The 26583-nt window shown below is 50.0% G+C and overlaps 1 protein-coding gene across 6 annotated transcripts; it reads left to right on the top strand.

The window, feature by feature from the left end:
* Positions 1-324: 324 nt before the first annotated feature.
* On the top strand, positions 325-8951 carry THNSL2 (threonine synthase like 2). Of its 6 annotated transcripts, none has more exons than XM_048305012.1 (9): positions 325-535; positions 1110-1334; positions 2002-2196; positions 2434-2586; positions 3381-3611; positions 4460-4608; positions 7262-7387; positions 8307-8446; positions 8531-8951. In XM_048305012.1, exons 2-9 carry the CDS (start codon positions 1112-1114, stop codon positions 8802-8804), a joined length of 1491 nt encoding a protein of 496 aa, XP_048160969.1. In that variant the 5' UTR covers positions 325-535; positions 1110-1111; the 3' UTR covers positions 8805-8951. The 6 variants fall into 6 exon arrangements, with proteins under 6 accessions (XP_048160969.1, XP_048160968.1, XP_048160970.1 ...); XM_048305011.1 differs by having other exon boundaries at positions 326-535; positions 764-1334; XM_048305013.1 differs by lacking the exon at positions 325-535 and adding an exon at positions 578-717.
* The last annotated feature ends 17632 nt before the right edge of the window (positions 8952-26583 follow it).

Genomic DNA, 26583 nt, shown 5'->3' with positions numbered 1-26583 from the left:
TGCAGAGCTGAGTTACAGACTGATTTTGCTTGTGAGGGACTTCTGGGTTTTTCTGACTCAAACTCTCCTTTAAGCAGGCTCAATCTTAAATTTAAATCCAAAACTCACAGTTTAATCAGGTGTCTCTGTGTTTTCCCAGCTGAAGTTTGAATGTCTCCAGGGTTGTACAAGAGACCACAAGGTCTCCATGCCCTGTGCTTGATCACTCTCAGGTTAAAAGCTCTCTCCTAATATTTAACTAGATTTCCCCCTAGCTGCAGCTTGCACCTGCTGCCCCTTGTCCCCACGCCTGGCACCAGCAGGAGCAGCTGGGCTCCGTCTCTCCCACATATTCCCATTCCCAGGCTTGGATCAGGCCGTCTCTGCCGGCTGCCGCGGCCCCGGGAACATCGGCGGGCGGCAGCGGGGACAAGTTTTCTGTGAGCACAAGTGCAAAAGGTGGCCGGGCTGGAAGCAGTGGCCGGAGGTTGTCTGGCCACTTGCCCACCGCGTTGAGCCGTGCTGAGGGGCTGCAGCGTTGGCCCAGGGGCCTGAGGTGGGCACAGCTGAGGGGGTTCACGGGGCCAGGGGGAGAAAAGGCCTCGGTCAGCAGCGCCGGCGGCCGCTTGGTGGGATTTGCATGAATCCGGAAGGTTTAGCCCAGCCCTTCCTACACTGCGTCAAATCCTGTCCTTAGTTTAACCCCTTTGAACAAAATCAGCTTCCTCTAAAAATACAGTGATTTCCTTTTATTTACTTTTTTTCTCTTTTCTTGAATTTAAAGCTCCGGCTTCTGCAAACGGCCCACAAAGGGACATGACGTGCTTGTGAAGCGACTTCTGTGCCGCCAGGGCTTTTCCTCAGGGGGGAAATGTCTCCCTGGGCTGGGTGGAGGGAAAGAGGGACAAGGAGGCTCGAAACTTGGCACAAATCCCAGGCAGCGTTTCCACCTCTTGCAAAATGCTGTTTGCGCTCCACTGAGCCCGGCTGCTCCGGCTCCCTGTGGGACGCGGTGGTTTGTTCGCCGGGGAGTTCTGTCTGTCCATGGGGGAAGTTTTGGAGATGAGGGCCTGTTCTTGGTGTGGGGATGCTCTGGGTTCCTGGCAGTGACTGTGGTGCCTCCCCAGCAGCCATGGAATACGTCAGCACACGGGGAGGCGCGAGGGCCGTGAACTTTGAGGGAGCCCTTTTGTCTGGCTACGCGCCCGATGGGGGCCTCTTCATGCCCCAGTGCATCCCCTCGCTGGACAGGGACACCCTGCGAAGGTGGAGCAGCCTCTCCTACCCTGGGCTGGTCAAGGAGCTGTGCTCCCTCTTCATCCCGGCCGAGCTGGTCCCGCGGAACGCACTCCATGGTGAGCTGAGTGGGGAGCTGCTCGCAGGGATGTGCACGAGGGTTTGGGGGGTTTGGATGCATCTGCCTGCCTTCCCTCCATCCTCTTCGCAGCCCTCAGAGAAGGGAGCGTGCTGCACCATTGCCTGCTCCTTTCTGTGCCCTGTTCTCCTCTGTCACCTTGCTGGCACTAGTGGAAAAGGTGTCCCCTGTGAATAAATGGGGGTTCTGGTGACTGCAACAAGCTGATGTTGTGGCCCTGCTCGCTGCTGGGGCTCCCTCTAGGGCTTTCTGCTGCTTCATGCTTGCCTTGAGATCTGTTTTTTAATGTTTTTAACACTTACGAGCTATCACTTCCACCAGAGGGCAGCTGCACCCTCTGTCTCAACGGCACATTGAGCTAAAACTCGGCTTTCCTGTATTTTATGTTTTAATACAGTATTCTGATTGTGTGGCATGTCACCTGGGATTACTTAGCACAGAGTTATCAAACACCATTAAGCTCAGCTGGTTCACTCCTGATAGCTACGAATAACTTGTTGGATATCTGTCACTGCACCAGCAACTGAGAGTCTTTGGTTGTGCAGAAAGGTACCCAGGAGCACAAAGAGCACAGATGCATGAAGCCATGGGTGAGAAAAACACTCCTCTACCCAATCTAACAGGCCATTTAACCATTTTCCCTTTAGAGTTGATCGACAGGGCCTTCAGCAGATTCAGACACAAGGATGTCGTGCAACTGTCCAGGCTGAAAGATGGGCTGAATGTTTTGGAGCTCTGGCATGGTGTTACTTATGCATTTAAGGACCTGTCCTTGTCCTGCACAGGGCAGTTTTTACAGTACTTCTTGGAGAAAAAGCAGAAGCATGTCAATATTCTGGTGGGTGAGTATGACTCCTTGGGGCTAAGGTTCCTCGACAGGCCTTCACCTTGAGAGCCATCATCCCACAGCCCTCCCCAAAGATGCCCAAGGGTGGTATTGCCTCATAATCTCCAGGCAATGCCAAGGTGGCTGGTCTGGCCAAAAACATCTCTGCATCTTTTTCTTAAAGTGCAACGATGCAGGTTTGAGTGACACAGCAATTTTTTGCTTTTCTTGGTGCTTCCTCACTTCGAAACAGGGACTTCAGGGGACACAGGGAGCTCGGCCATCGAGAGTGTAAGAGGGCAGAAGAACGTGGACATCTTTGTTCTGCTGCCCAAGGGGCTCTGCACCCAGATACAGGAACTTCAGATGACCACCGTCATTGAAGACAACGTCCACGTCTTTGCTGGTTGGCACTGCTGTTTGGACTGTCTTCTTTATGGCCTCGCTGTGTCAAAACCTTGACCCTAAAAGTCTGAGGGGGCTACTCAGTAGGATTTGCAGCTTTAGCAGCTGCAGCCAGCCGGGTCATTGCCATCACCATGCCCAGACATCTGGCTAACATGTTTGGGCGTGGTGATGGCAATGACCTGGCTGGCTGCAGGATGTTCATCCCCCGTTTGACAACCAAGAAGTTTAAGGCTTCCTTTTCTCCTGGCCACAGATCAGAGCTGCCTCCATGCAGGTGGTTGGTATTTGGCTGCACTAAATTCAGCACAATTTTTTGTTGCTAAAAGTGTTTAGTCACCCCTTCCCTCTGTCCTCTCACCTTCATGGGTGATCCACCCCCTACCACCATGTTGTGGAGAGAGATGAGATAAAATTGAGCTGCAGGCATGCCATCCCCATGGATTGGCATCACCACAGGGTGCTTGAGCTGCTTGAGCTCCCATGGACTCCTCTGCTCAGCCAGGTCTCGCCTTGGCATCTCACAAGGGGATACACCGTTTGCCTTCCTGTCAAGTATATATTTGGTGGAAGCAAGAGCCCAGAGTGCCATGTCTGCAGAAACCGCCTGACATCCACGGGGTGCCACTCAGCACCCCCTGGTTTGTACAGCCCCCAAGGCAGACAGGCAGCTCAGGACACTCCTGGCCACAGCAAATCCCAGGGCTTGAGACCAAGCCTATTTCTGAGCATAAATACCTTGTGCCTGATGCACTGCTGCTGGCAGATCTAATCTTTCCTTTCTCCTTTTGGCAGCTCATGGGAACAGCGATGAAATCGATGAGCCGATCAAGGAACTGTTTGCTGATGTCGATTTTGCTGGAAAATACAACCTGATGAGCTTGAATTCCATCAATTGGTCCAGGATTATGGTGCAGATTGCTCACTACTTCTACGCTTACTTTCAGTGTGCCCCATCCCTGGATACCACCCCGCTGCCAGTGGTGGAAATTGTTGTGCCAACAGGAGGAGGAGGAAATATCACAGGTAAAGGGAAAAAAAAGATGGGTTAGATAAGAGAGAGAGAATGCTGTGATCTGTGGACCAAAAGCACTTTGCAGATACTGGCTATTGCTATTTATTAAAACACCCACTCTCTGGTAGGATTTCTTCAGAACCACTTATATTTTATTACTCATGTCTGGTTATTACTCAATTTAGGTGTCACTGATGATTTGCAAGGTGCAGAAAAACCCAAACCACCCTTTGATGATGACTATAACTATCTTGAGGATGGGCACGTTAGGAGAGGACAGAATGTGTTTGATGCAGAAAAAGAGGGGAAATACCGTGGCTCTGATTTCTTAAGTGAGACATTAACAGAGGTGTGGAGTCCTGCCTGGTCCTACTCTGGTTTGTGTGGTAGTGCATGGTCAGGAGAACCACTCTTAATTGCATAATCTGGCCTTCTAAATGAGAGTCTTGATTGCCTCAGTCCCAAAATAGGTGTAGAACTGTTTTATGAAAGCAGTAAAGGATTTTATATATTCACTGCTCTTCCAGGCTGCCCATCAGAGAGGCAAAAGCCCAAAATCTTCATCTCTCCTGCTTGCCTGGCAGCTGTCTGAGCTGTTGGTCCCCTGCCAATCCATCCACAAAAGTGGAGATGAGCAAGGGTCTGTCTTCAATGGCAGGTGGAGCATTCCATCCCTGGATTTTATAATCTCTGCTCTACCAAACCACTGACCTCAGATATCTCAGAGTCCACTAGGGAATATAATTTGTGTCTGCTTCTGAACTGGATGCTCAATCAATTTGTACAATGACTTCTTTGCTAAATCTCCTTTGAGTGTTTCTTCATCAAGCACACGCGTATTTTCACTCTTTTTCTCTAGCTGGCTGTATTGCCCAGAAGATGGGTCTCCCAATTCGACTTGTTGCTGTGGTGAACAGCAATGACATCATTCATAGGACTGTTCAACATGGAGATTTCTCACTGGCAGAGAGTGTGAAGGCTACGTTAGCACCAGCCATGGATATCCAGGTGTGTAGTGAACTGGCCAAAATGCAAAAATAGCAAATATTGTATTTTTTAAATCTTTTACTCTGTTCCACCTGCTGCCACTCAATGATGCATTAGGAGGTGTGATTCATATTGACCACTTATGCTACAGACTGCTGAGCTGAGATAGACCAAACACCTTCCCCCTCACTTTTCAGGGCTCGACTTTCTGATCTTCATTGTTGAGTGCTGGGTTTCCAGGGATTTGTTCTGTGCAAGCTTAGCAAGAGAGGGACATTTTCACAACATGTGACAATTAGAGAACTAAAAATGCCATCATGTCTCAAGGGTTGTGTTGATGCTTCTGAAAGGCTCCACCAAGAGTGAGAGAAGAGACCAGGAAGAAGGTAGAGAAGTCCAGAAGAAATGCCTCATTTGTGGCTGTCTGCAGCTTGGTCAGAGCAAAACAAGCCTCAGCAGGCAGGGGAAGGCCTCAGAAAGAAAAGTCATGGAGGTACAGAAACCAAACACCTGGAAGCTAATACCTCTTGTTTCACTCCCACCCTGTGATCCCCAAGGATTGGATCTGCTTCCAAACAAGTGATCAAAGTGGGAAACCCTTGGTGTTGTGTCTCTGTGGCCTTAAGCTACCTGGATTTTCCAAAAGCTGTTCAAACACACTGGGGGGACCTGGGAGCCTGGAGGGACTGCCATGCTTTGCAGTCATAAGTCTGTATGCCCCCATCACCACGCTGTACTCTGCAGCTTGGCCTTCCTCCCAAGCCAGGAACTTGTGGGGCTCCTCAGAGCTCCAGGGATAACGGGGCTCCTCTCTCAGCCCATCTCCCTTCAGCAACACTGGTCAGCAGGTGCCAGACTTTGGGATCATGGGGGCAGGCAGTCAGGTGAGCAGATTCCCTGAGGTTCCTGAGGAGCTGGATGAGTGCATCCCTCTGCACATCCCTCTCCATGGCAGCATGGGACATCTCTGTTCAGCTCACATCTGAAGCAGCCATGCCAATATTTCCATAGCTAAATAGACCATTTGCTCTGGAGGGGAATTCAGGAGGTCTCTGTTTGGGACCTGTTTAAAGCAGGATAAGCCTTGAGGTCAGACAGGATTGCTCAGGGCTTTTTCCATTTGGGTGTTGGAAACCTTCAAGGATGAAGAATGCACAGTCTCTTTATGTTGCTGCTTCTGCAGACTAAGGTAAAGCAGAGAAAACTTTCCTGTTAGATGCTGCCTGAAGAATTGAAGGTGAAGCAGAAAGTCTGGTGTGGATGAGCTTCGTGAGGGCAATCCCAGGACAATCACAGCTGATGCTGTGTCTTTGCAGCGCCTAAAGCAAAGCAGGGGCTGCTCTCTGTCCCTAAGGTTAGGAAGCACGACACAGCTCATGCCCACATGCCCAGACTTTGTCCCCACCATGACCTGTCCTCCAAACTGGGCCCCAGTGTTCTCCTGGAGAGCTCTGGTGGCATGGGACAGAAGTAAAAGCCTTACTTAGATGGTAAGGCCAGTACTTGCACCAGGGTCCTGGCCCAGTTTGACTTTCTGGTGTCAACACAGTGATCTGTAATGGAAGCCATAAGGCTGGTGGGAATGAAGGATGAAGGGGAAATGTGGGAAGGATGTAGGAGTAGCAGAAAGAAGGACAGGAGAAGGGGTGTCAGGAGCACAGTGTTGGAGGCCCCCCCAGGAGCAGGTCATGGAAGTCCAGGCATACTGACCTGTATCTTCTCAGGACAGCCTAAACTAGGGGACAGCCTAGAGCAAACAGCAGGCTACACCCAGACTAGACTGAAGATTAGAGGCTGGAGGCTCTGGGAGACGATGGTGGAAAGATGAAGAACAGAACTGGGGCCATAAGACACCCAGATAAGGACACAAAAGGCTGAATAAGTCCTGATGACTCGACAAGGTAGGACAGGATGGACTGACAAAAGGTCACAGCTGCTAAAAGTTATGAAGAGTTCATCCAAACCCAGCATCCAGGAGGTGAGATGAGGACTCTGTAAGTTGGTGCCCCTTGTCCTGTCTGTCCCTACAAGGTATCTCAGCCAAACCACCTGGATGAATGCTACTTGGTGCTTGTAAACATGCAGGAATGAGATGGGGCAAAGAAAAATTGGTTTGGGACCTTCCTGTATGGTCTTGCACAGAGTTCTGCTGCAGTGTTGCAATGCTGATTGCTACACAGCCACATAGGCCAGTCAGGCCCTATATGTGCCCTATAAGTCCATGAAGATTAGCAGCCAGCCCTGCAGCGAGCTGGCTGTCTCATTAAGTCACACAGGAGCTGCATGACTAACAGCAGCATCTGCAACACTGAGTAAACAGCTGGATATTTCTGGTTCTCCAAAACACAGTGTGTTATTAGCCTGGGCTCCTCACGGCGATGGTACAGATGTGGTCATGCTGTTGATTCATCAGTCATCCCTTCATTTTCTGTTTTAATCTGATGGTCACTGTCAGACTGCTCTGACAGGTCAGCAGTTCAAAAGACATTGTGTTCCCAAAGACTTGTCTTGGGATGTAGGTGAGCATAGGAAGACAAAAAGCCCACCCTGGCTTCCACCAAGAAAAACACAGTGGTGGGACCTCAGCCCTAACGAGGCATCAGAGAATCCACAGGGATGCTCTCCCCCTGGAACAGGTGCTTGAATTTCCTCACCTGTTGCCTTGTTATCCCAGGAGCCTTACAATGTGGAGAGGATTCTCTGGCTGCTCTCGGGCTCTGACAGCTGCCAGATAAAAACGCTGATGGAGCAATTCAACACCTCAAAAAGGCTGAAGCTGCCAGAGGATTTGCACAGAAAGGTCAGTTCCTCACACACACAACACTGTACATGTACACGTGTAAGGAGAATTGCTGTTACCAGGTGTTTTCAACTCATTTTCAGAATAAAAAGTCATAGGGGAGAGTATCCAACCAAAAATTTAAGTGTGAGACCAGAAGTTTTATATCAATTTGTGTACATGGACATGTTAAAAACCCCTTTATATATTTTTTTTTGAAGCAGGCTCTTTTTTCTTCACAAAACTAACTTAAAAATTGCCTGCAGTTATTTAGATAGCATATGAAATTACCCCATCCTTGGCCATGCACCAAAGCATCGTGCAGTGGATGCTGGCACAAAGTGGGTGTTTGGGAGTGGGTCTGCTGAATTTGGTGCAATTCAGCCTCACTGTTACAGCAAAGGGGAGCACAAACACAAAGCAGAGAGAGAGATACAAGAGAAAACCAAATATTTGATTTGTGAGAGGGCCAGATGCAAAGTCCTACCTTTTCCTATCCAATTTCCCGTGTGCTGTTCCTCACAGAGCAGCCTTTGCCCAGTGCCCACTCCTGTTTGTGCTGCAGAAAGATAAATACTAAAAAATGGTATTACTAAAAGCAAGAGGAGCTATTACAGTGAGGTGGATTTTACAAGTCCTCAGAAGCTCCCTCAGAGCTTGGAAATGGCAGCACAAAGCTGAGGAGCTGACTCCTGGCTCCTGTTCACCCACACTCGCAGCGCCTGTGAATGGAAACCCCTTGCCCACACTCCATCCCTGTGTTTTTTTCTAGCAGTGCCTCATCTCTCAGCTGCAGCAGCAACCCATTTTCCTTCAGTCCCTGGGAAAACCCATCCTCCAGCCTCCCTATTTCCACCTGCTTTGGTGTGTGCCTGGCACAAACCCTGCTGGGAACGTGTTTTGTGGTGATGCCCGGTGCAAACCTCCCTGTTTCCCACAGCTCTCCGAGACCCTGGGATCATGCTCGGCCTCTGATGAGGACATTGTGGGAGCCATGAGACGCTGCTGGGAGGAGAACCAGTACCTGCTGTGCCCCCACTCTGCTGTGGCTGCTCACTACCACTACTCACAGCCACACAGGTAGGGAGAGCCCTTGTTCCTGCAGCCTCTCCAGCTCAGGGCTGGCTCACACCCTAAGTTTTCTTGCTTTTCTTTCCTTTCCAGCATCCCCCGGTGTTGCTTGGCTCCAGCCTCTCCAGCCAAATTTCAGGATGCCGTGCTCCGAGCCAACCTGGTTCCCCAGATCCCCCCTGAAATCACTGCCCTAACAGCAATGGAGACCAGATCCAATCCCCTGGAGCGGGGATGGGACTGGGCACAGGTGCTCCGGGGCCGGATTGAAGCCGTGGCGCAGCAGTGGGAGGCACAGGCGGGGTCAGTTTGCACCCCAGAGCAGGGTGGGAACACCGGCCAGGTAGTCACACCTGTATGTGTGTGAGCCTCCCAGGGCTCATTCTCCACTCCCAGGAAAGCCCTGTGTTGTGCTGGGAGTCTCCATGCAATGATTTATTAGCAAGAATACGCATCCCTGTTGAATTACGTGGACTATCTCATAACATTTTCAATAAAGAGCACTGCAGTTGTATCCCCTTTTTCCTAATAAGTCACAAAAACTGATTTAAACTCTGAGTAAACCTGGGTCATCCACCATTACTGGCTGTTACAGAAAACCTCCTTAGCACTACCCACAGCTGCCTGCTTCTTGAGCATTATCTAGTGATTCTGGCTCTGTGCTGGGATGTTCAGCCCAGAAAATCCCAATAGCACCCAAGATGCTCAGTAGGAAATGCAAGCAGGAGTGGAGTGGATCTGCTTTAGCCATCCCTGTGATTTAAGCAATTTCAGGGATCATTCCCAGGTATTGAAACTTGCTCTGTGATAGTGTTAAATAGCAGATGTTTTCCCTGGACATGCTTATCTGAGAGATACTTTCCAGTACTGTATCTTACAGCTTTTGGTCCTAGTCCTGCTGCAGACTCTTCCCAGGCAACTTCCACTGTAACAAGTAGGAAATGGGAAATTCCCCTTATCTTCTGCCTGAAACTTCAGGTCTTTCAATACCACATTCTCATCATATACATATAAATATATAAATACCTTGTGTGGGAGCTGCCTCCACAAGTCATGCATCTGGCAGGAATCTCTTGCACATAAAAAAGGGGGAAGAAAAATGGGAATAATTATACCAGGGGGAAAAATCCCCCTTTGCCATCAAAAAAGAAATTCCCCCTTTGCCATCAAAGGAAGTCCTGTAATGGGAGAATTAATCTGAAGGTTTAGTGGCATTTAACAGGGTAAAAGTAAATTCTGTGAAGTGATTCAGCTTGGGATGTTGCAGAACATGCGGGAAGAGTGGGAAGTTTGGCCTGGGCTGCAAGCTGCCTTGCTGGCACTCAGGCAGCCTTTTCCTCAGCTCCCTCCGGCACAGCCGGCCCCATGCCACCTCCTTCCATCCCACCAAAACCCTGCAGGAGAGGAGGGACTTGTGCCTCCTCCAGGGTGGGGGCTGATGCTGCCCCATCCCAGTTAATAGGGATGAGGGAAACAGCTTAGCTGAGAATGATGTAAAAACCACAGCACTTGGATGTGTTTGATGCTAACAGCTCTACTTGCATAGATTGAGCAGCTGGGAGGAAAATGATGGTGGGGTGTAGGAATGATGTTTCATGAGGACATCATTCACCCTGCTTGAAGAGCCAAACCAACAAAATGCGTCTTATTTAAGCAACAGCTTCATCTTCACAAGTAACCCTGCCCCAAAGGATGGCTTTGTACTGGGGGTGGTGCAGGACATCACTGGGGGTGGTGATGCCTTTTCCTGGTCTTAAAATCAAGAGACAAACACGATTAGAAGGGAAAAAGGGATTTTACCTCAGTATTTATTTTAAGGATCCTTAGGTGCACAACGTCCAAGTCTAATGCACCTCCATGCACACCTCCATGTACACCCACAAAAGATCTGATATAACATTATAGGTTTTACTTATTAGCATATCTATGAAAGATTCCCCAATGAGAGGCTTGAATGAGCCCCCCTTCCCAAGGAACCTTCCCCTGGATGGTTCTTAGTTTACAGAATGTGTTCTGGAGAGGACCTTGGGGTCTGGGCACACTGATCCCTAACTAGGAAGCTTCTAAAATGTTTAGTCTCCCAGCTGAACAAACAAGCCCGAGAATGTAGGCCAAAAAACACCAAGAATACAGAAGTTGTAAAAGGGTATAAAAGGCATAAAAGGTATAAAAGAAAAGGCAAAAAATCATCATGGCATCAGTGGCAATAAGAAACTTCCCAATCCCATTTGGTCCCTGTGATCAACTTCCTGTTTTCATTGATGCAGATATACTCACTCATTGGACCCCACTGCCTTTAACAGCTGCCTCCCCAAATCTGGCAGTTCTCAGCAGGGGATGGCTGCCCAGTTGTAATCTAGCCCTTAATCATAGCTTAAGACACCCTGTGAGAGGGGAGAGGCCTGAAATTGCACCCAGTCCTGCATCCAAGTGAGAGGTTGCAGACCTGGCTGAACGGTCAGGAGCAGAGTGAGAGGAGGGGGCAAGAGGGCATGGGACAAGACCCCAATCCCTCGCTGGGAATCCTGTGAAGGATGGGGTGAGTGGGGTTGGGCTTGCAGCCTGCCAAAATCCCGATGTGTTTTACAAGCAGAAAGCATAAGGAATACATTCATGCTCCCATCCCAGTGCCCTGAAGCAGTAGGATAAGTAAAGAGTCCAGCCTCGTTGCAGGGTGAAAAGAAGTTTCATTCTCAACCATCCCTGAGGATACCTTTATGGAGTGAGGATGCTATGTCTTCCCCAGCCCAAACCAGATTTTTTTGGGGCAGGACACTATGAAAACTCTCTCTGCAACCTCTGGAGCAGAAGAACGGCAGGAAAAGCCAGTTCCGTGCCTGGAGCCAAGGCAGAGGGAGAACAGATAGGCTTGGCTTGCAGGGGGGCTGTGCTCCCACAGAGGGTGATGCACAGCCATGCATGCCAGCCCAGTGCCTGGGATGTGGGAATGAACCTGGCCCTGTGGGCATGCTGTGTCCTACCACCTGCTCGGGGACCATGGAATCTGTGGCCACTCTCACACTGGGAGCTCCCACTCTGTCCTCAGAACTGGTGTTTGGGGCTCTGCTCACTCATCCTTGGGTCTCTGGCTCAAAGGGAAGGTCAGCCTGGTTTGATGGAAAAATGGAAAATGGAGGGAGGAATGTTGCAGTGGGGATCCTGCAACACGCATATATCAAACCAGGAGTCCCGTGGAAAGGAAATATATATGGACAGACAGATTCTTGATAGCTGTTTCAGAGATGTTTATTTCTCCAGCCGCATGGCCGGAGCTCTGCCCAGGAACTGTTCCAGTCACCGGACCCGAGGGTCCTTCTGCCCGCGCAGGGAACACAAACCAACCAATGGGAACGAGGCTGAGCAGGGACAGGGAAGCCTCGTGTCTGTGCCCTCAGGGCCCCTCTCCCAGGGCTACACGGCAGGGGAGGGACCCCAACACCTCACCCGTTTAATTTTAATAAAAGGAGAATGAAAACAACTGGATAAACATAACAAGAACAGTTTCAAAACAAAACAAGCCACCCTCCTGAGTCTTTAAATGTCCAAACAGATTCTCTGGAACATCTTAGGGCTGACAGAAGGGAGACAGAATTCTCTGAGCATGCTTTGTGGGGAAACTGAGGCAGGAGAGGGTTTAACTTCTTCCCTCCCCCTTTTCATCCCCCACTCGGCATTGGAAAGGGATTTTTGGGGAAACGATTGGCAAAAGCATGGTTTTGTGAGGGAAACCATGGATGAAAAAACGGATTGGGAATACACTGGGGGTAATAGGACATAGGGTAAAAGGGAAAGGTGGGATTAGGAAAGGGAAACTGTAGGGGGGGCTTACAATGGAGATACTGTCTAACATGACTACGATTTTTTGCATATATACTGCCTTTTACAGGAACACCATCAGGCCCAGTGACCTGCGATGCTTGTAACCCTTTTCTCCCTAGTACAATATTAAATTCCACCACCTCTCCATCTCCCAAGCTTGGGATCCATTTTTCAGGGTTATTCTTTTTAATAGCAGTTCTATGCACGAATATGTCTTGCTGGTTGTCACACCTTGTTATAAAACCATAATTTTGCTTAACATTATACCATTTTACTATCCCTAAGGTCTTAGTTGCTATGATCTTCTCCTTTTTCCGAATGGCTGCTGTTTTCTGTCTCGCTGCGTCTTTGCTGTCTCTTTTCGGTCGCTCCCGTGTTGGAATTGTCGGGGCTGCTGGTGCCTGCGCGCTCTTCCCGGGGTCGCGTTCGGGGCTGCGCGGGCCGGGCCGGGCCGTGCCGCTCAGTTCTCCGTGCGTCGCCTCCTCTGGTCGCAGCTTCGCTGCCGCTGCCGGGCGCTGCACCCACGTCTCGGCCGGGCCCCCGAGCGATGACTCCCCCGCGCCCGGCTCCAGCGCGCGTCTCGGCTGGGCGCGGCTCCGTTCCACCGCCATCGCCGCCAGCCGCTGCCCGCGCGCCGCCCCTCTCGGTCGGGCGTTCACGGGGCTCGCTCCACCACGCGCTGCGCAGGACCGGGCGGGCACCGCCGGGTCCCGCCGCGCCTCGCTCCGCCACCGACACTGCGGCTCGCGTGGCTCCGCCCGCGCGCGGGAACTGCCTCGCTGCTGCTCACAGAGCGCTCGGTGCACGTGGCCTGGGCCGCACGGTCCCTGCGCCAGGCTTCCCTTCGCCAGGACACAGTTGACATTGCTCAACAGTCTCGGTAACTAAATAATATTCACGAAAATATTCTTCCATCGGCATATATTTTGACTCCAGTATTAACTGTGTCCAAACGGTTTTCCAAAAGCCCTTGGTAAGAATTAAATCCCAAGAAACATAGAAAAAGTTCTTAAACAACCATGCCAGGAAGTGTTTCAGTTCTTTTTGAGCTTGAATCAAGCTAAAATTTACAAATCGTTGTTCAAGAATCATTTTAAGTTTAAGATAAATGTCCATATGCGGCTCTGAGAGCCAAGAGTCTTCCCACGGTTCCTCCATAGTTTAGATACGGAATAGCAAAGCAAAACCAAGAAGAGGAATCCAAAGTTTCCAGGGTTTACTCACACAAATCAGTCGCTTAGGGATCGGGGATCGTTCTGCTCTCAATTCTCCACCATTTGTTGCAGTGGGGATCCTGCAACACGCATATATCAAACCAGGAGTCCCGTGGAAAGGAAATATATATGGACAGACAGATTCTTGCTAGATGTTTCAGAGATGTTTATTTCCCCAGCCGCATGGCCAGAGCTCTGCCCAGGAACTGTTCCAGTCACGGGACCAAGGGTCCTTCTGCCCGCGCAGGGAACACAAACCAACCAATGGGAACGAGGCTGAGCAGGGGCAGGGAAGCCCCGTGTCTGTGCCCTCAGGGCCCCTCTCCCAGGGCTACACGGCAGGGGAGGGACCCCAACAGAGGAAAGTTACACAAAAAGTGGTACCTCCTCACCCAACACTGATGGGTGGCTGCAGGCTCTGGCAGCTTCACATGCTCACGCAGCTTCATGTGATATTTTAGTCCTACACCTTCCAGAGCTGATCACGAACCCAGGACAGGCTTGTCAAATAATTCATCTCATACATCAACTCCTCTTGCTTTTCTCCAGCAAAAACTCCAGTTTCAGCTTCCTGACCCCAAGCATATCTGACCCATGTGATCCAGGAGACAGTGATGCCCACAAACCAGTGACCATGCTCCATGGGGGACCCCATGTTCTCCCACTGAGGGCCATGGCTGGGACATGTTCCTAGCCCCTACCTCAAGGAGAAAGTAATGTCTTGGGATAGAGATGCAATGTGTTGGGATAGAGGAATATGGTCATGGCTCAGCTGGAGTTTCTACTCAGTAACTCACATGTACCAAAGCAACGTGCTGTCCCTGAGCCAAACTCACTTGTAGTTGGCATGTCCAGCAATGGGTTGGGGTGCCTGTCCTGGTGTGGTTTGGGATCTATTGAGCTACATGTGGGGTCTACCCTCTAAGCCATCTGCCTCTGTGCTCCATGGAGACTTCATCCATCAGCAGAGCCATGCTGTGGTTCAACACTCCAATCATTAATAGTGTCATTAAGAGATCTGTCTGACTGCTGCTCTAGCTGAGATAAAATTGAGAGGAATATAAAATCCCAAATGAGCGGTGGGTGAGGATGTTATTTCCCATGAGCAGAGCAGTCCAGCCTTCCCCTGTGCTTTGTCACAATGTCCATCCCCATCTTCCAGCTTGTGGCCACCCAAAGAATTGATCTTTAGGCAATTACTCCACTGACTGGGCTGTCCCGTCCTTCTGCTCCATTTATGAGCTGGGAGGAGCCCACAACGTGGTGAAAGCCAATGCTTTAAAACAGTTCTGAAGGTTTGGGAGTTGAATTATTATTTATAATGCCCTGGGGGCCCCATGTAATTTATGGACAGGTATGAAGACAAGTAGGCGCTCAGACATGGGGACAAGCCCAGTGTAAATGCTGAGATAGAAAGATAGATAGATGCATGGATGAAGATAAGCTTCTTGGCCAAGAGAGCTGGAGATTGAAAAACTGGAGATGGAGAAGCCTGCTCTTAGACATCTGCTCTCCTAAGGTGATACCCACTATCCCACTACTCTCATGCTGTAAAAAGACATCTCAAATGTGGTGCAAATCATTTGTTTACTCCTATTTTTTTGAATTTATCCAAAGTGCAAGGAAAAAACAGTAAAAAGGAATTGCTTTGTTGTTGCAATTTGCTGCTAGGCATTCCTATGTGTGCTAATGATAAGTATTAATTAAACAGCTTTCTGTTGTCTTTTAAATGCAGTTCTTTCAGGCTGTAATTAAACACAGACACCCAGCCCTTTCTGTCTGCATAGGAAGAGGCAGGTAGGCCTCTGGAGCTCGGCACTTCTTTCCTTGTAACACGAGAGAAGTGGAAAATGAGGCAAAACCAGTTTCCATTGAAAACTCACTACCTTGTGCATGTCCTTCACGGGAAAGGCAACCAGCTCAAGGAAATTAAAGGAATGTGACTTCCAAGATCTCAGCCCTGCAATCAAAGTAAGTTTATTTGCCCTTAAGATCTTGCAGCTTCATACATTTTAAAGGCAGAGGAGATCACTTTGTTTGATTTCTGGGCTACACAGGCTGCTGAACATCACTCTGCTGCATTCATAATTGTTGCCTTTTGAACATTTCAGTCTGAGAATCTGGCGATAGGATTCCATCCCACTCACTTGCTTCTTAGTTTCCCCAGTTTTTTTCACTCTTGTGGTGAAAAAACAGGCACTGCCATAAATCCCCATCCCTGTGCTGCTCCTCTGGTCAGTATTAATCTCCCAACTGAGGGTCTGCTGCTCAGGGAAACTGGAGCTCCCACCAGCCCTGCTGCTTTCTCCATTTCCCAGCTTAAAATAGACTAAAGCCCTCTAGAAATGCAAATAAAATGTCAGATGCTCACGTGATGGAAAGCAACCTCCAAGTAAAATTTGCCATGTGCCCACAACAATGAATGACACTTGAGCCCAAATTATTTCTGCCCTTAAAGGCCACTGGGCTTCACTTGTCTGAAATGCTGCTGTTAATCAATAAATACATGGAAAGACACTGGCTGTCTGCTGTTGAGAGTGGTGGGGGAAGCTGCAGCTTGCTCAGGATGCCTTGGTCAGAGATGGGCCATAAGAGAAAAGTTTCTGTGTTCAACAGCTGCATATACATCTTCTTTTTGGTGAATGGAAACATTTAATTATGCATTTGTGTAATTTATAACATGAGATGTGTAGAACTTGTGTAATAAATACACAGAGAATGTAAGACACACACACTGCCTGAGAGAGGATCCTCTATCTGGGACAGCGCAGCACTTTGCTCACCCCAGGTGATGCTCCTCTGCCTTGGTAACTCCCCATACGGTTCATAAAACAACCACAGCCCTTTGGGGGTCCTATCAACCCAAAGCTGGATTTGCCATGGGTTCTTCTGTCCCCCCCAGCCCCATGGCTGTGTGTCCAGTGATTTTGATGCAGCTGGCCAGGTGCCCACAGGGAGTTGGGAAGGGGTCTGGGGCACTCTGCAGGCTCCTTCTCTGGTGAGGGGAGCACAGGGCTGGGAGCATCTTTGGGGCTGTTGGTGGCAGCAGCAACAGAAGTGGCTCAGAAGAGAATTTTTCCCAGTTATTTGCATTTTAGAAATGAGAAATGAGATGGAAAAAGCAGGAAAAAAAAAAAGATAAAGTAAGCATTCAGAAATTAAACACTTAATTAAAAAGGAGTTTGACTTTGTTTGAATTGTGTCAAAAGATCTTTTTCTTTTTGGCAAACACAAGCTTCTTCTGAACAGAAACTGAAAAAGAAAAGAGCCTTAGAAAAGGTATTTTAAAGGCAAAATTACTCACTTTTAGTCCAAATGGTTAAAATTGTGTTTCCGTTTTGAGAGAAGAAGAAAATGTAGAAATTTTGCAAATTCTAGGAATATTGAAAACACCATATCACAAAAGAAGAAGGTGGTATGGGGGAGACGAAAAGTGGAGCAAGAGGGTTGGGAAAGAGAACAGCCAGCAGCTGCCCTGTGTGGCTCTGTCCTTGCCCTGACACCCCTGAGATCACCCCGAGCACTTTAAGATCACGAGATACTGAGAACAAAGAGTTTGTGTTCTCTTTTTTGCTCTGTAGTTCCCTGCATTTTCAGGCTCCCAAAGCTGGTTCAGCACTTTTAGTCCAGGTTAGAAACCAATTATTAAATAAAGCAGAGTAGGAAATTGCATATAATATGGTTCCAGGAGGGTGATGCTTTCAGAAAAATAGCAAAAATAATGATTCCTGAAAAAGAAATAAATTAAAAAGTGATGAGCACAGGAGCTCAGTGATATTTCATGCAATTCCTCACTTCATTTCACTGCTTTTGCCTTGGGACTCATCAAACAGAGCATCACAGATATTTGCAGAACTTTTTGCTCATGAAATGCAAGAAGGGCGTGATGCTGCAGTAGAGGGTGGGGAAGGGAGCAGGGGCTGTGTGTGAACACGGCTTTATGTTGGTATCTGACACAGGGAATGGAGCAGGACTCACTGCTCCAAGTGCTGCACTGACACAGGAAAAGAAAGATGAAGTATTTTGGTATTGAAGTTTGCAATCAGAGCTTGAACAAAAGGTTTTGAGGATGGGGTCTTTTCTCTCACTGACTTTCTGTGTGACCCTGGGAAGGGTTGAGGTGGGGTGAGGAGTGGGGGGACCCTCCTGCAGCTCCCACAGCCTGGTCACTGCCACCTGGGTGACTGCCGGGGTCCCACACTGCCTGGGGACCAGGCTGCTGCCACCTCACCCTGAGCTTGATGCCCTGCAGCTCCACTTGGTCCCTACCTGCCCGGCAAAGCACCAGCACCCTGGGAACTCCTCGCTTCCGCTCCTCCGGGATGCTTGTGGGGATTAGCCAAGCTATGCTCCCTAAACCCATCACATGTGTTTCAATAGTTTTAATTGTTGCCTTTAAGATAATTACAGGCTGGAGAGCACGGACAGGAAGAGCCCTGTGGATTTGCAGCGGGGCTCGGGAGCACCGTTGTGTACGGAATGGGATATCTGCCACTTGGAAGTGCTTTTCCTGCTTGGGAGAGCGGTTTGCATGCCACCAGCTGGGAAGGAGCACAGATCCCCACTTCCCATGGCTGGAACAACTGGAACAAGGTGTCCCCCTGCCCCCCACTCTACCTGCCCTTGGGGAAAGAATCCCCCAGCACCTGGCTCAGCAGGTACTGACCCTTGCTCATTTAAGCTGCAGCTTTTTCCTCCTTCCCACACCCGCTCAGAAGGGAATGAGGACCTGAAGTGAGCAGGATGCTGAAAATCAGCCTCACAGTGGGGCAGGGAGCATCCAGGGCCCACCTTGCTTAGAGATGGGCAGCAGCAGCCAGCCTCAGCACTCTCCTTGGCTCTCAGTGAGGTGGACCACACCTGGGTTTTTTAGTATATTATGGTTTGTCCTGGTCCCTTGCTGGCTATCCAGCCTCCATCACCAGAGAAAATACTTTCCTGATTTTAAAGGGAGATATCTCTGTCCTTCCTGTAGCTTGGAGTAATTCAATATTGAGTGAGAGGATTGTAGTCACTGCTTTTCCTCTGTTTGCACCTTTCTTGCAACTATTTTGTTGGAGCTCTCCGCTGGAGAGCAGGGCAGGCAGCTCCCGGGAATAACACAACTTCCTAGATGCTGCCTTGCCACAGAAGAGCTGGGGCAGCAGTGAGGACCCCTCTGGGGGCACAGACCTTCCCCAGGGTTCACCATGCAACACAGGATTTCTTCTGAGATCTTCTCCAGCCCCTGTGTCACCATGAACCCAGCAAGGGGTTCTTGCCTTTGCTTTTGCAGTAACCTTTTTACCACTGATGCTTTTTAAAATGAAAACAAGGTTTCATCTACATCGAAGAGTTTGCTCCAGTCCAGCCTCCTGGTTGCAGGATGCCTCATGGCTGATGTGGATCCGGAGGATCCAGCTGGTTGCTCGCAGACATTGAAACTCGCAGTTACTGGAGGGGTGATGTGGGGCCTGGCACACCGAGGGTGGGATTAGTTTTAGCATTCAATCCATAGAAATCCATTCAATAGCACTTCTCCTGAGCTGCTGCCTTGCTTCCACCCTAACTCCTAAGATGGAAATAATCACACCAGGGAAAAAATTTGGAAGAAGTCAAATATTAAAATACAGTGGCGGTGAACTGGCTCCTGGGTGGAGGGGACAGGAATGGGCCCCGTTGCTGCTGCCAAGGTGAGTTTTGGGGACCTGTTCAGACCTACATCTGCTGGCAGTGGATCAGAAGTCAAACCCACCTGAAATCCAGAACTAAGCATCCTGAGGGGCTCCTCCAGGACGGGATATTCCCCTCCACGAGCTGCCGACTTTGCCCCAACAGTCCTTCACATCCCATCCCTCTTCTCCCTCTCCCCTTTTCCCTTCCCTTCCCCTCTGATATGATGCATTGGCAGAGAAATAAAATAATCAGCTATTGCTTTATTACTTTTCCCACTCCTGCTTCCCTCACGGGCAACTGTATTTCGGCACATGTTTTTAATATTTGCTAATAAAAGCAGCTCCAGTAATGACATGCTCCCTCCCCAAGACAAAATTGCCGGGACTGGCGTTATCTAACAAACTCGTTTTGGCACAAGCGCGTCTGAGTTCGAGCCATTTCTGCCCATTCACAGGATTATCAGCCATCTCTGCAGCCAGCCCCAGCCCTCCTCTCTCATTCCTAGTTAATTGGTGTGAAATTGGAGCAAGTTCTCAGGTGATAATGTGTTTGCATTTACTGCTTCACTGAACCACCCTAGCCACTCAATCCCAGCTTCATTAAAGCCTCAATCTCGGCTTTTGCTCCTGGCTGTGAGCTTCAAACCCTATTTCCTGCGTGGCAGACATACAGCCTAACACATGTCAGGAAGACAGCTTGAGCAGAGCTGCTGGGAACAAGCACGGCTACTGCCCGGGCGCCGCTCCGGGAAAATCACGTTCGCGGTGGGAAAGATGCTTGGAGTCCCCACGATGGCTTCACGCTGCGTTGGTTGGCTCCCTGCTCTGGAAAAAGGCATATTTTATACCCTTTAATTATACTTGATTAATGAATTAATTTTAATTTTTTTTTTCTGCAGCACTTTGAAGATAAAAACCCCTTCGTCTGAATTCCGTGATTAGTATTTAAAGACTCAAGTGAAATATTTGTAGGCAGAAAAACCTAACCGAGGAATGCCTGTGTTCAAGCATTCAATAGGGCCTATTCACAGGATAGATTCCAGGGTTATTATTAGCAATAAGGTTATCTTTGGCATAATCTTTTTATGCACAACATGCTATTGGATTCCACCCTCCTGTTTCGCTCAGGCCCTGGGGCAGAAGGTAGACAAACCAGAGCTGGTTCAAGCCTTGCAAGTGTTTTTCATGCAAGTGGAGCTGAAGCCTGGCAAAGTCTGCCATGGTTATATTTAGGACAAACCATAAGGGGTTTTTTTGGTGCAAGATGCACGCACCAGAATGCTTCTGCATGAAGGGAGAAGCATGTTGCCCCTGGGTTATCTCCAGCCCTGCCAGCACACGCTGTTGGGGACCTGCTGCACACTGGGGACATCTGTGACACCCTATGGGGGGTGACCCTTTAATCTGAATGGAAAGGGATGGGTCCTATGCCCACACATCATGGAGGCAGCTCTGAGCATCCCCCGGGGGGGTGAGATTTCACAGGTCCGGACACAGCTCTGGGCTTGGACAGGTCTGGACACAGCCAGGGAGAGAAGCCCTGCCAGCCACCCCGCTGGGCGAATGTCTCCCCTGGGCAGCTGGAAGCAGCTCTCTGCTGGGGTGGATGTACCCTGGGGGTCCCGCCCGCCCCCAGCCAGGAGGGCTGACAGGAGTGGGGCTGCATGGCAATGGCTTGATCTGGGCATGAAAGGAGGGCAGCTGTCGCCTGCCTGCCTCTTAGTTTGGTTGTATTTCTAGCTCTCATAAAGCTAAATGTAGGAGGTGGGGTTTTGTAGTTGTTGGTGGTGCTTTTTGGTGTTTTGTTGTGTTTTTTTTAATGGATGGTGGGTGTGATTTTTCAAACGCGTTCCCTTTGGCACGTCTCTGCCAGCAGCATCAGTGAGAGCCCCAGGATGCCTCTGCTGGAACCCAGGAATACCTTCCTTTGAAACTTGCCCTGTGTCTCCCCAAACCCACCACTGAGCACTGGGGGTGGGAAGAAGTGAAGCCAAATTTGGCTGTGGCCCTTGACCCCAAACGGTTCAGCTGCTGTGCAGAGTCCCTAGATCACCCCAAAACCAGCTCCAAAAATCGATTGGGGCTGCTGGTCCATGGCCAGGCTGTGCAGTCTGGATGCAGGAAGAGCCAAAACACATATAGGCACATTAAAGGATGGCTGGTGTGGCTTTGAAACAGCGCGGCAATCCCCTGTAGCCTAGTTTTTAGAGAAAGTATTTTGTAGCTGGTTTTTCTCTTTGTGACTAAATGTGCTTATTAGGCCCCAAGTGCATCATTAAACCCGTTATTAAAAGTAAACATGTTAAGGAAAGTATACTGCTGAGCAACAAGCGCATCCAGGGCACTGGACCCTCTGGAAAAGTCATTAACATTTGTATTTAAAGTGAACATAGTTAAGAACATATTGGACTAATTCAGGGCCTTAGAGCTATTAAAATGACTGCCATTAAAAATAAATATGTTGGGCAGAATATGTTGCATAATTAAAATTATTTCAGTGTTTACTCTGTTTTTATGCTGGCCTCTAGTGTAAGAGGTTATTTGTGTGTATATAAAATATATACGTGTTTTTTATATTTATACATACATGGTAATATGTCTAACTATATATATCTTTGGTTATCTATCGTCTTAAAATGACTCCGTAGGATAAATTTGACTTCCTTGTTGCAGGATGAGACAGAGCCTCAGTGGGATGAAGTCTTGATTAAAACCATGGGGGGAAAATAATAAATAATAAAGGCTTGGCTATATGTAAGTGTTGTGGCCACAGTCCAGTGGCTGTTGAGTTCAGTGGGAATCTTTCCTTGACTTTGCCACGCTGGGTCAGACCTCAGGAATGTGTCTCTTGCTTTGATGGTTTTACTACTGGCAGGTCAGCTTGGAAAATCAGAAAATCAGCAGCTTTGCTTTCCATGGGCCATTCCCAGGCCAAGTGCTACCTGATGCCTTCTCGTTTGGACCCAATCCCCTGCAGCTCACGTGTCCCTGGGGAGGTGGCAGGGTGGGATCAACTCTTCCCACCTGCCTCCCTGTGTGGGAAAAGGTACTCCCAGGGAAGAGTTTCTCCCAGCAGTTTTGGACGTGAGCAGTGACTTTTGCCTTGCCAGCGCCTGAGACTGGTGGCATCTTGGTCCCTGTGTACCATAGATCCAACCCATATAATGTCTGTAAGTGTGTTATAGAGCCATAGAATAGTCTGGGTTGGAAAGGACCTTTCAAGGTCATCTGGCCCAACCCCTCCTGCATCTTCAGCTAGACCAGGGTGCTCAGACCTCTGCCCAGCCTGACCTGAATGTTTCTACAGGTGGGACATCCACCACCTCTCTGGGCAACCTGTGCCAGTGCCTCACCACTCTCCTTGCAACAAATCTCTTCCTCATATCTGGTCTGGAGCTCAAGCGGAGGCCATCATGCTAAATGCAGTCACCTCCCAGGGACTTGTATGGCAGCTGAGGCTTTTGTGATTCTGGAAGGGTTCATTAAAAATAATAATAAATATCTTAGCCCTCACTGTACCAGCCAAGGGCTGTTTTCCAGTAATTCCCTTGGGAGTCCCAGTAACTCCAGCACCCCACAGGATCAGAGGTGGTAGGACCACAGGGTAAGGAGGAGAAAGCTGCGCTAAGGAATTGCATGGGATAGAGGATGTCCCTCGAAGAGCAGCCTGTTGGAGAGGTTTCACTGTGTTCATTAATTACAGTGAAGGGGATAAGAGGTTAATTAAACCCTGCTGGTTGGCAGTGACCAGCAGCTTCCCCTCCAGCTCTTCTCCCAGGGGTGCTCAGGGTCTGCATTCCCAGTAACCACAGGACCTCCCTGGATGTCTGTGAGGGTCTCAGGCCGCCTGCACACCCCAGCCCCATGGGTCACCTGCAGGGTTGTCCCACCAGCACGGCCCTGTGCGGGTGTTTCTCAGGCTGGCACGACCCTAAACGCCGATCCCAGTGGGGGGGATAAGCACCCGCCCTGGCTTTCGAGGAACGGAGCGGGGAATGTCAGCAGATGGCACTATTTCTTCTGCGATTGGAGCAGGTGGCTCCCAGCACGGCTCTGAGCCGTGCGCTGGACCAGCGGAAGCACCAGGCTCAGGGCAGAGCTCTTTCCAGGAGCCCCATCAGCGCTGGGAGCCAGCCCTGGGCTCCACGGGGGATGCGACCGCCGGTGCCGGGTGCCGGGAGCCGGGCAGGGAGTTCACAGGGTCCCCATGGAGACCTGTCCTCCTGGAGGTTGCCTTCCCGTCGGGTTCGGTGCCCCACAGTGACTCAGTGATCATCAGCACAAACCTCAGGCCGCTCTGCCAAACCACTGCGCTGCTTGTTTTGTATCGGCCCTTTTTTTAGGGTTGAAAATCAGTGTTTGTTGCTGACTCTCCAAGGGGAAAGGGAGGAGAAGAGAGTTTTTGTGCCCCTCCCTGCTCCCTTTCACCTGCACCCCACTCCAGGTGGTACTGCTGTCCCCAGATGCTGCCAGCTGGAGAGATGCCTGCAGCCGGGGGTCTCAGTCGCACAAGTCCCAAGGGGGATCTCACCACCTCGATCGGCCCTAAGCTTCTTATATCAGCTGAAAACCTCCTTGTCCAGCTCTGCCCCAGCACTCCGGGGGCTGCAGGACCTTGGGGCTGCTGCCTTCTGCCCCATTCTTGATTTCACCAGCACCAGAGCTGCTCCTGTGGCTCCCAGCGGTACCTGTGCTGCAGCAGTGGCCAGCCGGGGGCTCGTTTTCCACCTCATTGAATTAAACTTCATCTCTGAGATGCTGCCTAGCGCAACTGAATATTTAAATAATGAAACGAAACCGTGCTGGTGGGAGTACAGCTGCTATTACACTTATTAGTTAATTGTGGCGGTGTTTCAGAGCCCTAGGCATGCACCTGGACCCCTCTTGCTAGGTGCTGTACAAACAGGACGGAGGAGAAGATTTTGGCGTTTAAAGGCACTGAGTCATTCCTTCGCCCTCTCATCTGAAACCTCAGCTTTGTGTAAAACCTTTAGGATTTTGTTTAATGGGCGCAGCTAATGGTGAGGTAATCAGGGAGCCTTTCGACACAAAACCCAGCGATCAGTGGGTTGGATGCCTTTTGATCTCGCTGAGGAGCAAAGGCATTGAGAGGTGGGGTACCGGGAGATGCTCTGCGAGTGGGCGGCAGAGACCGGCCCGGGGCAGCATCTCCCACATGAAGCCCCTTGTGTTAGGATCCAGCTGGGGACCATCACCCTCATGCCATGTCCTGGTGCACACTGGGGCCTTGTGGGCACATCCCTGGCACTGCTTAGATGCCACCCAAGAGGAGATGGGGACCACCAGGGGTGACTGTCCCTCCCTCCCTCCTGCAGAAAGGAGATGTCTGCACAAGACTTCTGCTTGCAGGACGTGGATTTTGACCTATTGTCTCTGAAGGCACCCAAACTGAGCAGTGGGTGCAAGCCATGCCCTTCCCAGGCTCCTGCATGTCCTGCTTCTGGCCATCTCTACAGCTTTGCTTCCCAGGGGAAACCATGGGAAAAGGTCCCCTGCAAGTTCCTGCAGCAGAACGGTGGCTGATGGATGCTCACAGAAGGGATCACAGTCTCTGCTGGGTGGTTACCTGGGGAGCCCAGGGTGTCCCTCCTGTGGCCGTGTGCACAGTGCACAGCCAGGCTGGAGCAAAAGTCCCTGAGGCTGCTCCTCTCCTGAGGTGACTTCACCCAAAACCTTTGCTGTGTGGCAACATCTGGCTGGGGCGTGAGCCGAGGCGATCATCGGAATGGCAGAGGCCCCAAGGTAAACCCGTGGAGTTGTACTCGTGGGTACATTCCTTCGCACTGATCTCTGCCTGGCAAGCTGGTACAAGCTACTCCTGCAGGACTCCTTTCCCTTTCTGCTGGTGTGAGCGAGGTCTAACTCAGGAGATCCACCTCAGGGTGGTGCTGCTCCTCTCCCATCACCCGGCACACTGGCACATTGTATGAGTGCAGGGGTCTCTTTGTAGCCCCCTAAGATCCCAACCTTGTAGAAACAACCCTTTTCGATTCAGCTGGGACCAAGCTTTGCCGGGTTAGTGTTCAGCTGGATGAGCCACTGCATGGACACAAGGAAGGGGGAAAGAGCAGGGGACAGATGGTTTTGGGTTAAGCATCCAACTTCCTTCTCAGGGCTCGTGCTAAGGCAATATCCTTTGAAAGAACCTTACAGAAGTGTGTTTAGAAGTGCTACAGTAAAAAGAGCAGCACTGAGGGTCTCCTTTTCAGTCATGGGATGGGGAAAGAAGATTGATGGAGATACAGCTGCTCCTGCTGCTGTTGGGTTAGGATGTCCCAGTCTGTTTAGGATGTGTAATAGAAAGAATAACCTCTTCTACAGTTACCACACCTGACAACCAAGAATAAATAACATGGAAAAATGATGACTTTATCATTCCTCATCATGAGGAAATTGAATGAACAGGGTAATGGAGAGGATAATACAGCTGGAGAGCACAGCTAAAGCTGTAGCTGAGCACAAAATCATCCTGTTCAGCACTGTAAGGGAAGGTTTTCTGCTGTTCTTTACATTAAATGTCATGTGTCTGAAACATAGGGATGTCAGGTGGGGAGACCAGGCTGCTCACAGAGGTGCTTCCCCAGCAAATGCCGTGATAGTCCTGACAAACAACGTCTCCTTTGGGCTGGCACCAGCGAGGAGGGTTGGGTTGGTGCAGTGGTAGGTCAGTTTGGTCAAGCTAATACCGGAGATGGCTGTGTCTGTCTCACTGTGTCACTGCATGGCAGTGCTGAGAGTCCGGGGGATGCCACTCACTCTGCAGGTTGGCTTTAGGTGGGACTAAACACCCACTCTGTCCTGGGAGCTGGCATCTGCCACGGGGGTCCTCTCTGCCCTGAGCTGTCACCAGCACAGATCCCATCCAAGCAGGGACATCTCTGTGGGGCAGATCAATTTCTTCACCCAGAAGCCCATTTTGCTGATCTTTCTCCTTGTTCCAGCCATGGGAGCCTCACCTACAATAGCTTAACCTCCACTGATGCAAATCCTTGTCTTACCCAGCTTCACTCGCCAAGGGTGGGAACTACATGACTAAATGCAGACAAGTAAAAGGCCCAGAGGTCTTGCTCTGTTCTTTTCATAGTTGATGGAGATCTAATCTGCACAGCCAGGGGAACTGAGGGTGCAGTTCATCTTGTCTTGAAGCAGTTGCAAGCAGGCTGGGTGAATTTTACCTCCAGAGGGCCTTTGGTGACTACAAAGGGAACTGAGGTACCTGCTCTGCTCCAAGTCAGCTCTGCAGAGACTGACTGTTGAGTGATGCAAATGTCACCCCGGTCGCACTTGGCTCTGGGCTCCTTCAGCAGAGAGTGGAGAAAAATACCCATAGGGCAACTCAGCCTACCTGCCCTAGACATGTCTCCAAAGATGGAGCATGATGGGCCTCTGGGGCATCCTGTCTCTTGCTGTGGACAGTAGATGTTTTAGGTGGCTAAAA

The sequence above is a fragment of the Corvus hawaiiensis genome, chromosome 5, assembly GCF_020740725.1.
Source record: "Corvus hawaiiensis isolate bCorHaw1 chromosome 5, bCorHaw1.pri.cur, whole genome shotgun sequence".
Lineage (NCBI taxonomy): Eukaryota > Metazoa > Chordata > Aves > Passeriformes > Corvidae > Corvus > Corvus hawaiiensis.
Note: the sequence above shows the minus strand (reverse complement) of the source record. Positions and strands in the feature narration are given on the sequence as shown.

Coding starts and splice junctions, on each gene's coding strand:
- THNSL2 (XM_048305011.1), top strand. CDS start 1,067: ATGCTCTGGGTTCCTGGCAGTGACTGTGGTGCCTCCCCAGCAGCCATG. Junction 4,609..7,261: donor CACCAGCCATGGATATCCAG/GTGTGTAGTGAA, acceptor TTGTTATCCCAG/GAGCCTTACAATGTGGAGAG. Junction 7,388..8,306: donor CAGAGGATTTGCACAGAAAG/GTCAGTTCCTCA, acceptor TGTTTCCCACAG/CTCTCCGAGACCCTGGGATC.